At 40.8% G+C, this 13,670-nt stretch overlaps 1 protein-coding gene across 1 annotated transcript; it reads right to left on the bottom strand.

The window, feature by feature from the left end:
• Positions 1-567: 567 nt before the first annotated feature.
• armh1 (armadillo like helical domain containing 1) lies at positions 568-11,260 on the bottom strand. Its single transcript, XM_067230451.1, has 11 exons — positions 11,055-11,260; positions 10,899-10,967; positions 10,652-10,818; positions 10,044-10,240; positions 9,850-9,934; positions 9,530-9,646; positions 9,350-9,422; positions 8,691-8,820; positions 8,534-8,611; positions 926-1,007; positions 568-796 (listed from the first exon to the last, which is right to left on the bottom strand). The coding sequence occupies exons 1-11, from the start codon at positions 11,258-11,260 to the stop codon at positions 768-770; spliced, it is 1,233 nt and encodes a 410-aa protein (XP_067086552.1). The 3' UTR covers positions 568-767.
• Positions 11,261-13,670: the final 2,410 nt, after the last annotated feature.

Here is a 13,670-nt window from a genome sequence, read left to right as displayed (position 1 = left end):
GTCATGTAGGAACCAGGTGGTCCATCAGAGGGTATTAAAGACTGATGTCTGCGTTATGGACTAGGTCCAAACGTCAGCAAACCAGCAACCTGGCAGATGTTGACAGCTCAGATCCCTCACCAGGGAGGAGGAAAAAGGGTTGGAGACATACATTCTACCCTTTCAGAAGACTGGAACATATTATTGGCAAAGTTGTATGTCCTTGGCACAAACAACTTCTTGTATAAACGAAAAATGATCTTTTCCCGACACTGTTATCTCCTAGTTGCTCATGTGCTAGAGAACATACCCCCCCCCCCCCTTTCTCTGACAACAAGTCACACAAGAACATACAAATCCACAGTTCCCAAAACAGTTCAACCCCCGGCATACATTCTTTCTCTCAGTGTGGCCTTGAGACTAGGTTGACTTCAATCTGACCTCATATACTTTTTAATAAACAGTTCAATCGACACATGATTATGCTTTTATGATTCAAATTATGACCATAACCACCACAGTCTATCACTTGCTCTCTATGTCTCTCTCTCACACCCTCTGAATACATTTTTTTCCACCCAGGCTATTGTGTATAGCATAATTTGCTGGTGTCAAGGAGCCAGTATCAAAACTCGGGAGACTTGCGGAACTTCCAGGAGAGGTGGGATGTCTGATTATATCCAGTCTGAATGTCCTCTTACGGGAGAAAATTGTGAAATGTGTTTTTATTGACTTTCAGCTTTCAGCTTCATTATAATAAAGACACTGATGCTTGTGTTCTGTTTTGTTCAGCTCTCTGAGTTACGATGCTCTGACGCTGAAAAAAACATAATTAAACACAATATTAGTCAAATACAAAGTACCAGAATAAAATTCCATTACAACAACGATTCTCACCAAAACTAAAACTAAAAAGAAAGAAAAACACTACTGTGCATTTCCTTACCTTCTGATATGTTGACTTTATTTGATAAAAGTATATCCGCTTGGATTTCATCCATCTTCATGTACAGAGTTTCAGCTGTGAGCTATAAACAACATAAAACAAGGCCAAACACTAAAAGAGATGGTCCACAATGACTGTGGTCCTACTGAGCATAGTAACATTGTACTGGCAAAGGTGAAGGTAAAGCAGAAATAGGGCCAACACAGCCAAAGGTATCGGCCATCCAATGTGAACACAGCATGTCTTTGATAAAGCATCTATACATGTACAGTTTGTATTTTACTATCGAAACATGGACAGTGATCAATATACCTTCTATTCATAATTTTGCATGTTTTGGATCTACCATAGTTAGAGTCTATATGTAACACGATCTGATGAAAAGGCACCAATGTCGGCTAAGGTCATTTCAGATTCTAAAAGTGCAGATCGTAAACTTTCAACTGATGTGTCATACTGAATGTCACACAATGGCGTGTTTATTGCTCCTGCAAAATTTTGCTGATCGTCCCCTGAGGAGGGAACACATCTTCCGTGACCATACCGATTTATTTGCAGAGAGTGACGAGTACCTGTTGGGATGCTTTAGGCTACCAAGAGCAGTCCTCATGGATATTTTGTAACAGTCAACTGTCTTCTAGGCTATGTTTTGAAATGTTTTTTTGCTTAAGAATTCAGATTAAAGTTAAACCATTTTATTTCACTTCATCAGTTCTGCGCACTTCTCCAGATACAGCGTTCACTGCATGAGTAATTGCATTCCATGCATCGGTTTTATTTACTGCTTTGTATCCACAGCTGACGCTATTAAATATGATGTGTTGTTTGTCGCTAACTTCTTGCAGCTGTACCTCCACTTCAGAATTATTAAAGTTTTTCTGTCTTTTGTCGAGGCCTCCACCGTCTTTACGACGTCGTTTTGACATTTCTCTGAGTGTGCACACGGCCCTGCCATCTCATGCCCTTTTATGGGAATTAACGGGGCGTTTACCTATGCTAAATAGGAGCAACGGGGCACGAGCTTTCAACTTACGAAATATTGGGATTCATCATTCTAAGAACACACCTGCGAACAATTCTACTGTTTAAGAACACGTCATGAATAACACGTAGATTCTTTCTTAAAGATCCTGTAAAGTAAATTCCATGTTTTGCTTCTAAGTACATTATTTACGTGTGAAATGAGTTCCTGAAAGCATGTGCAAAGCGCTAAAACTTTGTCGCACTGAAATGTGGAGTTAAACCGAAGAACAGTTTCTCTTCCGTTTACAGATCAGGTTTTAATGGGCGGAGCCAAAAAATTCCCTATCTACGTAATTTCGCCCCAGCTACGTCAGATCACTGAATGGCTCCTCCTGCTGTACTGTTATTGTATATTACATCAGCTAGCTAGCTAGCTTCAGGATGTCTCCCACCACCCGCAACTGCATCTTCCCTGGATGCAAGAACTCCAGCTGCGCTGCAACACCATTTAAGTTCCCTGTTGATAATGAAAGGAAAAATTAGTGGATAGATTTTGTGAAGAGCCACGCTCATGGAAAGCTTCGGATAAACTCCAACAGCCGCCTCTGCGCCACTGACAATTTCACGGCGGACAGTTTTAACATGGACCAGAGACAGACAGGGTTCACCAACACACGGCTTCTCTTGCAGCGCGGAGCCGTACTGAGCATCGCCCCCCCGGCCGTTCATCCTCCGGTCGCACCTGGACCATCCACCGCCGCCAGCAGTTGATCACTCAGTTCTGTGTGTTTGTTAGAATTATACTAGATAACTTTTCCAGAGGTATCTCTGCTATAATTAGTGCAAACCGCTAACTTGATATACTCAGTGTAGAATGATGGTATTTTGGTGAAATGGTAGCTAATGTGCTAAAAATTGTTGGAGAGCTCACTGTCTGCTGTCTCTGCTGTAAATGTTTACTCCTGTGTTACAGCGCAGGGGAATATTTCATTTATATGCATCTGTATGTTTCACTCATTGAACAAATACATTCTAATTCTACTGTTTTGTTTAACTTGACGTAGCGTCCATTATCTGGGTCGTAGGTAGCTTGAGAGAGGCGGCGCCTTCCAGCGAGGGGGCCAAGCTTCAGCTCCTTCAGGCGACACGCCCCCCCCAATCTCGAACAGAGAAGACTGATGATTGTCTTACGATTTCAAAGCCTAATTGGGTGTGCTCAAGCCTTCGGCGAGAGCACAACCTTTGTTCTCTCACATATATATTATTATTATTTTTTTTTTTATTTTTTTTTGCCCCCCTAAAACTCAGTAAATACTTGGCCTACATAGACAACGTAGGTGTCAAAAGTTTCGTCTTGGTAGCGATTGAGTTGCTTCTATTGGAATTTACGTTCCGTTGCATGGTTTAAGCGTAAGTTAAGTTTTTGTGGCGAAAAGTGAAGCTAACGGTGGCTAATTTGCTAGCCACAGTCACTGACGTTACTAACGTCACTGCGTCACTAACGTCACGAAAACACGCGTGACTACCTTTGCCAGAACATTCGTTTCACATCTGTTAACTTGGGGGATAGCTAGGCTAACTATAGCTTTACTGCAAGGCAGCTGCAGAAACGCCACAAGAAAAGAGGCCATGGTGATAACTATTTACTCATTTTACTTTGTGATATGACACACAATTGTGATGTGTAATGTACAATATAAGCTGATATTATTAAGAAAGTACATCTACTTTCGGAAACAGTAGTCTACTATTTCACTGAAGTATTAGCATCATGACATTAGCCTGTGTTTCCCGGGCAACACATACTACAGTGGTCTATGATGTAGCGTTATCTGTTTTCAATCGTTAAAATAAACATTCCTCACATATACATTTTCGTTGTAGGATTTATTCTGACATTAGAAAACGATTTGTTGGTGAAATTACCATTACCTGTGGTTTCAAACCAGTGTAGCTCACTGCAACGCTGTAGCTTACGCGAGACACACTACAAAAACATCTAGCTACAGTACACAGCTGTTTAGGAAGTCAAACGGCGACAGAAAATGTTCGGCACTCCCCTTACTTAAATCAAAAGTCTATCTAACTACTAACCTGAACTTCATTGCCACAGCCTAAACGTTGTCAATCTGTTCATGAAAATAATTAATTTCAGCCTAAACCATACAACGGAACGTTAAATCCAATTCAACCAACGCAATCGCTACCAAGACGAACACAGCAGTAGTCTAGTACTGTACCGTAGTAGTACAATTTACCGGGGCAGCTTCTCAACACAGGGCTATATCGCATTTTGCGTTGTTACTGACAATGATCGCTACCAGTGAGCTTTTTATGAATGAGCAATTTTCCACTAAATAAATGTCAAGCTTATTTACGTTTTGGGGGGCATATTTTCAGTTAGCAGATGGTACCGTTTGAATTGCGATTCCATCTTCTACTGCCGGGTAACGTTGTAGAATAATCTTCAAAGGGGTTGTTTATTCATGAATGAATGCAATATGAGTAGGCTAAATGCCTGAAAATATCATGAGAAGAGAAAAACTTAAAATGACGTTTAAATCATAGAGATTAGGTCAATTTTTACACCGGTCTGCAATAATGTCACGAAAACACGCGTGACTACCTTTGGCAGAACATTCGTTTCGCATCTGTTAACTTGGGGGATAGCTAGGCTAACTATACCTTTACTGCAAGGCAGCTGCAGAAACGCCACAAGCAAAGAGGCCAGGGTGATAAATATTTACTCATTTTACTTTGTGATATGACACACAATTGTGATGTGTAATGTACAATATAAGCTGATATTATTAAGGAAGTACATCTACTTTCGGAAACAGTAGTCTACTATTTCACTGACATATTAGCATCATGACATTAGCCTGTGTTGCCCGGGCAACACATACTACAGTGGTCTATGATGTATCTGTTTTCAATCGTTAAAATAAACATTCCTCACATATACATTTTCGTTGTAGGATTTATTCTGACATTAGTAAACGATTTGTTGGTGAAATTACCATTACCTGTGGTTTCAAACCAGTGTAGCTCACTGCAACGCTGTAGCCTACTGTACCCGAGACACTAGTGTGAGTAGCTAACAACAACTCCTCAGCTGTTTAAGTCAAACGGCAACAGAACATGTTCGGCACTCCCCTTACTCAAAAGTCTTTCAGTAGGGAAACTATCTGACTACTAACCTGAACTTCATTGCCACAGCCTAAACTTTGTCAATCTGTTCATGAAAATAATTAATTTCAGCCTAAACCGTACAACGGAACGTTTAATCGAATTCAACCAACGCAATCGCTATCAAGACGAACACAGCAGTAGTCTAGTACTGTACTGTAGTAGTACAATTTACCGGGGCAGCTTCTCCACACAGGGCTATATCGCATTTTGCGTAGTTACTGACAATGATCGCTACCAGTGAGCTTTTTATGAATGAGCGATTTTCCACTAAATAAATGTCAAGCTTATTTACGTTTTTGGGGGCATATTTTCAGTTAGCAGATGGTACTGTTTGAATCGCGATTCTATCTTCTGCCGGTAAAGTCGTAGAATAATCTTCAAAGGGGGTTCTTTATTAATGAATGAATGCAATATGAGTAGTCTAAATGCCTGAAAATATCACGAGAAGGGACAACTTAAAAGGACGTTTAAGTCATAGAGATTAGGTCCATTTGTACACCGGTCTGCCAAATGTATTCGTTTTGATTCAGCCTGTCAGCTGCCTCTTGCAGGGGAAATGAGAAGACATCATATTTCATTCTACACTTCACTCGTATTTTGAGTTGTAAATGAGCAGCAAAAAAAGATGCTTTTAAATCTATGTAATCTTTATAAATAATAAGTAGGCCCGATGCATTTTTATATAAAATATACAGACCCCTGTGCAACCGACGCAAGCAAGCACACCCTACAATTTCCCCAGAAATTGTATCCTCTCTAGTTTAACATACTTGTCTGTGTTTTTTGTTCATTCGAATTTGGATAGTTAATAACACATTATTCTGTGGTGTGGTGAACTTGAAACTTGTTTTTATAATTCCACTTTACAGGATCTTTAAACTTTTATCGGAGCATTAAATTGTCCGTGCTTCACTTGCTGTTAGCTTGTCGACTCTCACTCGCCCCAAAAGGCCTTCAAAATAAAGGCGCTTTACTCTTACCAAATACAGTCACTTAATAATACTGAAAGCAATTAACAAATGATACATTATTATAATGTAATTGCGACAATTACATGTACAATATAGTGAGGTAGCTGACTGGCATGTTGTTCAGATTTCTACACAATGTAGACACGCACGGCTTCGATTTTAACTACACTTTAGGTTTGACCTCCTTGTCTATTCTTTGTTTGTCTATGGCCGCACTGCAGCTACAATTCACTAAATCTCCGTTATTAAATATACGCCGCCCTCGAATAAACGCCGCCCTTAAATAAACGGCACACCAAAGGTGATCATTGTGTAATAAACGCTGCGGCGTTTAATCGAAGAAATACGGTACCTATAAGGGCGGAAGGTCGTTTTGGTAGGGGAAACACAATCACCATGTAGCCAAATTTGGTCAATGCGGTTTTTCCACAGAAGCTTGAATCTTATGTCGGCATTTATATGCTCTCTACTTTTGTGATGCCAATGTTCCTAAGGTAGCAGTATAGTACCCCAAAGCAGAGAACACCCCAGAGCAATTGAAGAGTCTTTGCCCTCCAATAATGCTCTCTGGATATTATTTTATGATTGGATGAAGAGCATGTCAGTTCATACTGCAAAAGCTTTGATTGGTGGGAGTAGTATTAAATACCATGCATGTCTATGGACAGGGGGTTTGGCCCACCAGCCGCTAGGTTTTGTATTGAAGTCAATGCAGCCAGAGGAGGACGGAGGCGAGCTGTCCTCTGGATGTACCATAGTTATATCACCGACAGTGCTGTTGAGTTACTGTAGACCTTCAGTTAAACATTGTGTATTATAAATAAAAAAAATCAGTGACATTTTCATGTATTTAGTATAGTTTTATCTAAAATGTCGAACATTTTTAGAAGTTTCAACATTTATATTTGTATTAAATGTCACTGAGGAGGATGATAATCCTCTTCCTCCCCTAACGAGCCTCCACTGCAGCCAACAATAGAATGTTGCTAATTTCAGGCTACACATTTACAGACCAACTGCAGTCTAACCCGCAACGTCTGTGACATCCTTTATAATAAATTACATTTTGATGAATAATTGAAGGGCTAGACAACAAACATTCTAATGAAATAGAATAGTTGATTCCACCCAGTGGTGGAATCAACTCCCCACCTCCATCAGAGACACTGACTGTCTCTCCACCTTCAAGAAAAGGCTCAAGACGCACTTGTTCCGGGAGTACAACGGTACTTAGGAACGGTTCGCTTGACCCGATGTTAGTTTCCTCAAGGATCACAATGACTCTTGCTTAGAGACTTGTTGCTCTTGTGGTTAGTGGTAACTGATTTAAATTTTTGGTTCTCGCTGTGATATATTGTTTTATTACTGTTGCTTGCTTTTTCCCACAGGTACACTTGCACTTATAGCTGTTCATGTTGTTTGGTTGTGACTTGTTTAACTACATGCTCTTATGGTTCTTCCCTTTGGCACTTACTTTGGTTGTTCACAATGTGTGCTTCATGTTTTGGCTACTCGCAATGTTTTTTGGCTATCTTGTTGTTATGATCAGTGACCTATGCACTTTGTAAAGCTCTCTCTTGGAAGTCGCTTTGGATAAAAGCGTCTGCTAAATGAATAAATGTAAATGTAAATAGCCACCGACTATCAACATGAAAGTGAATGACAGATTGACAAAGGCCAGTTCAGTTTCCGACCTTGCCTTGGATGCATGTAAGAAGGCCATCTAGAGACCATTAAGGGACAATTGATCCCCTGTCCGCGCTATAAGTAGCCTAGGGAAAACCGGCTGAACCGTGATGCAAATCAAATCACAGTTGGACGCGCCCACTCTGGACGCACCCACAACTCAACTGGAAGCTTAGCTAAACAAGAACAAATTATGAGTATTTAGTGATCCTAAACATGTTGTTTACTATATTGAGTGACTTTTTCAACACCATAACTTTTGTAATATGCAAGAAAACAAAAACTGTAAAAAAGACTATACAGTATATATATAAAACGTTTTGGGCTCCTAGCGGAAAATACGTAATGCTGCAACGGCGCCTTTTCACTATTGTGTCAAATATTACTATTTAGACCATCTATTTGCAGAACTATATTAACGTGCATGGCCTTCATATCTCTGTTACCAGTGATATGGAATATGGAAAGATGCTTTATCAAACATTGAAACACTAATAGATCAACAGTCACTGAATGTGTAAACTGTCTCATGTAAGGTTTTTAGCTTGGCCTTCTCCCCTGAATTTCTGGAACATAAGACAGAAATATTAAGGGGGCTTAGGTGCTAAACCTTTTACGGGTTGTTGCAAGGAATTTCTAAAGGCAAGAAAAGTATTCTCTAGCAACAACACGGAACTGTGATCTATACCTATGTTATCTATAATAATAGGGTTCCTGCTCTCGGAAGACCCCTAAACAATGTCTGACCTGAATTAAATTAGAAATCAGCAAAAAGGTTTGCACAATTTGATCTTACCATGAAGGCTGTGAACAAATCAGTCCCCATGGCTCTGCGCACGTGCTCCTCCACAATCAGGTATGTACGGACAAAGTGCTGCAGGCAGAGAAGAGACACATTTTATTTATTTTCTATGCAATCCTAAAAAGGGTGTGTAATGTGTGTGCAAACACACCTCAAGAGCCAGGCTAGCTTGTCTCTGGGCGTCTGCATGTTCCTGGTTACCCATGGTGTACAGTAGGTTATGTACCACTCTGAGAGACAATAGCTCCCGGGAGAGCTCCTGACTCCCCTGAGCAAGCAATCTTTAACAAATAGAACAGAAAACAGGTCAATGTTGTAAAACCATTTAAACTGTCTAATTCAGTTTGTAATTTATATAATTCAGCAGTGTACCTCTGTGCCTATTTACTCTGGGGCAGTATGAAAAACTTGTTGGAATACTAGTGTTCCATAACAACCAAATAGCTCTGTGGCAGTAGTGTAATGGTTTGATGCTGGTTTCTCAGAACCTTGATGCCTGGCAGTCATTAAGGCAAGTTAAGTATTCCATACTGTCCCAAAGTAATGAATATTGTGTGCATTATTGTAGCTGTGAATGCTAATGCAAATTAGATTTACATTTACATTTATGCATTTAGCAGACGCTTTTGTCCAAAGATATTTCAGTACGTTTTACAAATACACTACCATACATCTTTTTTTTATTATTGAGTTATTGTGTGTAGATGGTACTAATTGGTAATACATTTGTATTTATTAGGATCAACACAGTGAATTGTTTGAAACGGGGAGAATACTTAGCAAGGGAATGTATATAAGAATTCTGTTTACCTTACAGCTTTGGCTGCAGCTGCTTGTTGAACAAACACTGGTAGAGATTCAGTCATTTTGGTCATTTCCGGGTCTGAAAGAGTGTTCATCAAAATTATACGTACATAATACAGAACTGGTACAGTATATAGCTTGTTTTCTACCATCCATCTAATACTTTGTCCTCTTGGGGCGTGGTACCTTCCAGGATCTTGTGCTTCTGTACTCTCTCCTTGGCAGGTTTCTGCAGAGCTACCAGACCCCTAAGCAGCAATGGCCTGACTTTATACTGACACAGATCTATGATCAGCTCAATAGCTGGAGAAAGATGGGGAAAGTTGTATGTCAGGTTATTTCTGGTCCAGTTTGTCACATTTAATTGCCCTATCAAATTATCACATCATTTAGTTGAAATACAGTCCTTACATCTGTAACTCCCTGAAGAATGATGACATTAATGCATTAATTAATACAATCTGAGAGTGAGAGAAAGAAGGTATGCCTGTTTCTAGAGAACTTACCTTCATGCTGTACTTCTAGATGCAGAGACCTGAGCATATTGAGCAAAGGTTCTACAATGCTGGGATGGGATGACTTTACAATAGCCTGTTGAAACCATTAATGAATTATAATCACTGTCATTGGCTTCAAAAAACAAAACAACAACAAAAAAATGGGGGGGGGGGGGGGGAATAGGGGAATATGGTTGTTATACCTGCACTATGCGGAGGGTTTGTAAGACAAGCTGTTGGGCTTTTGGTGATGTACAGGGAAGAAGTGCAATCAGTCCCCTATAGACCTGGTTCTGGTATTTGGGGTTCCCATGGGCCAGTGACTCTAACACAGCCTGAGCTGCCTCTTGGGTCTCCTCCGTCTTTGACTTTGCAAGGCACTCTGCTATTGCTCTCACACCTACAAGACACATGGCAGAGGAGAGGACACATGATTAGAGTTGCAAAATGATGGAATTCTTTCATACTGATTCATACAAATTAATGAGGAATTTTGAACATTCTGTATTTTCATATGAAGGTATCAATAATTTGTAATGGTTTGAACAAACAGGCCTGTAACATTTAGAATGGATGATAATACATGTGATCACGTATTAACAAGTGAGAATGCTAAATCAAGCTAAAGTCTATATTCTTGTGACAAAAACCTCAAACTCAAAACTATACCCTTTTACAACCCTACACATGATTGACATATATACTTTATTGATCATGTGAGGGAAATTGTTCTGTTATGAGTCCAAACTAAATGGAACAACCCCTTTTGTCACACTAAACGTTTTTTAATGGATATCAGCCTATAGCCTACCGTGGCTTTCGCAGATGAGCTCCTTGTACTTGCGTCCAGCATTTGAGATAATTTGAAGCAGAGAGAGGGCCTCTGTCCTGTCCTCTTCCTTGGTCTGGTTCTGGCCTAAGATCTCTAGGAGAGTTAGAACACCTCCAACTTCCAGAAATTCTATGAGATATCGATGACTGTAGGATGCAAGAGAAAGGACACAGTACAGTTACAACTATGCTTTATGGTTTGCAACCAACAGTGTATCCTCACTCACTTGCTTGATGCAGATAGGAAGACGCCAACTGCTTTCAATTGCAGACCTAAGCATGTCCCAAACATGTATCTGTGTGAGTTAATGTGAAGGACTGGTCTAATAAAACCTTCATTTCTCTAAATAACATTATTGTCAACTAAGTATCTGAAAGGATACGTCAGCCTCATCCAAGCGGTCAACCGAGCCAAAAAGAGGCTGGCTACTTGTGCAAACTCCACTTCCAATTCAGGACATGTCTTTCCCGTGTTTTGTGTCAGAAACGCATTGAGCATGCGGCTTCGCACGATCTTATTGCCATGATCCCATTCTTGAAGGAAACTCATTATTTTACTGATAGCAGCTTGTTCCTTGCTGGTGGACATTTTTGTTTTCACCACGTATGTACTGTCGTCCTTGAATAACTAGCCTTGCTCTATGTGTTTAGGCAACCACACAGTTAGCTCTAGATGCTACTAATAAATAGTGCTAGTCGTCTAGCTAGATATGAATCTACAGTAGCTTCAGCTGAAAAGCATTCTAAAAGTTCTGGCCTTCTAGTTAAAATTAAATCATAATGCACTACTGTACACTGGTAGAACACAAACGAAAATGTGTTCTAGCTAGTCGAGTAAACTCCTGTTTTCCACAACTGGTGTCATACATGTGTACCGTTGCTAAGCAACAGTTCCCCCTCCCTAGTAGGATTGACATGTTCACCCCAGAGAGCCAGTGTCAAATTCAGCGTGTAGCCTGACGTTGTCGTACTCATAATTCTAGTCTGAATATGAGTCTGATACCGCTCCGTTGGGCTGTGAGTATGGGGCGTGTTTCAACCGAACCCGGAAAAAAATGCCTCGGACCCCCCCAAAAGAGGTAAAAACTACAGGTCGGGGGGGTCGATACATTTATATATTGTTCTTACCTGTAATCGTAAATATCACAATATAGTTACCATATTCATTCAATAACAGGTTGGCGATACACAGAAATGTTGACTTTATGGCAGGGAATATCACACACTATTACACTGACTGCCATAGTCAAAATTCACTCAATAAACACAGCGTGAGTGACCAGTGCCCACCAACTTGGATAAGAGCGTCTGCTAAATGACTAAATGTAACTTAAAAGATAGCTATCACTAGCTCTATATCAAGCAAGATAGCTTCATTTGTCTGTCTCATTGCTTGTCAGAATCTGGAGAGATTTCCAACAACCGTATTTTGTGATGGCCGAAATATGCTACTCCGACTCCGTTTACGGATGGGCGGGCGGACGGATAGACTTCGTTTATGGTTCTCCGTAGGCTGTGGTGAAGGTGGCGCTGCACTGCAATGCTAGCTAGGTTATCGAAAAGTCGGAGCAAATTTACAAATTAGCCGTTTCATCAATAAAATAAGCACATTTTCAGCAACTACACTGCCCATTACTCGTCACATTTTAATTCAGATGCTGATTTACATGTACTGTTCAGCTGACATATGAATTGTAAAAACTTACAGCAGTCAAAGGATTCTGTTCATCTTGTTGGTCACGGCAACCCCGCCCCCGCAGAGTAGCATATTTCGGTCTTGCCCCTGACGCAAGCGGTTCTTAATATGGACCAATCACAGCAAAGGGGTATCCGTAAAATGACTGACGGACGGATAGTCGGAAAAATCATGAGGTGCACGTAGAGCTATCCGAGGGGCTCGGAGAGGGCGTTCCACATCGGAGAGGGCGTTCCCTGCCTTTATACTACTCCGTTTTCACGGAGACGGACACCGGGAACACCCTCTCCGACGAGGAATTCCCTCTCCGTGCCCTCTCCGAGCCCCTCGGAGAGCTCTACGTGCACCTCCTGATTTTCCTGACTATCCGTCTGTCAGTCCGTCATTTTAGGATACCCCTTGGCTGTGATTGGTCCGTATTAAGAACCGCTTGCGTCAGGGGCGGGGGCGGGGTTGCCGTGATAAACAGGACGAACAGAATCCTTTGACCGCCATTGCTGTAAGTTTTTACAATTCATATTTCAGCTAAACAATACATGTAAATCAGCATCTGAATTCAAATGTGACGAGAAATGGGCAGTGTAGTTGCTGAAAATGTGCGTATTTTATTGATGAAACGGCTAATTTGTACATTTGCTCCGACTTCTCGATAACCTAGGTAAATAAACACCCGACGAGGACTTACAAAAAACCGTTGCGCCACCTACTCTTCTGGCGGTGAATTGTTTTCAGCACCCACAGCCTTCGGAGAACTATAAATTCAACCAATCCGTCCGACTCCGTCCGTCTCTCCGTAACGGAGTCGGAGAAGTATAATTCGGCCTTAAATCGGCCTATAGGGTCAAAACGTGTAAATTGACGTTCGTGTACAGACGTTACATTTTAACGTCTGTACACAGACGTTTTTAACGTCTGTACATGTTTTGACGTGCTTCGATCCTGTATTCTTCAACATGTACGTTGAAAAGCACAACTCTGCTGTGCCTTTGCATATATGTTATGCCAGTAATCACCTACGTTACGTATCAAACATGGACCAATTAAAATCGAGATATTACTAGAAATTTGACGTCATTACACCAGCTAACCCTACGCCAGACCTAGATGGACTACTGCAGAAAAAGGGACAACATGTTTTCGATCGTTTCAAACAGACTGGTATGAAGAAAAGATTGTCTATGTGGCTGTAGGCTACTGCTTGTACTGTTTACTGCGTTTATTGTTTTGACATATTAGTTTAACAATAAATTAAGTAATCTGGCTTTCATAACTCAGTGCCTAGCCTCTTACTGACATCACAGCA

This window comes from Osmerus mordax, chromosome 27, assembly GCF_038355195.1.
Source record: "Osmerus mordax isolate fOsmMor3 chromosome 27, fOsmMor3.pri, whole genome shotgun sequence".
NCBI classification, from domain to species: Eukaryota; Metazoa; Chordata; class Actinopteri; order Osmeriformes; family Osmeridae; genus Osmerus; species Osmerus mordax.
The sequence above is the reverse complement of the archived record's forward strand: the minus strand, read 5'-3'. Positions and strand labels throughout refer to the sequence as shown.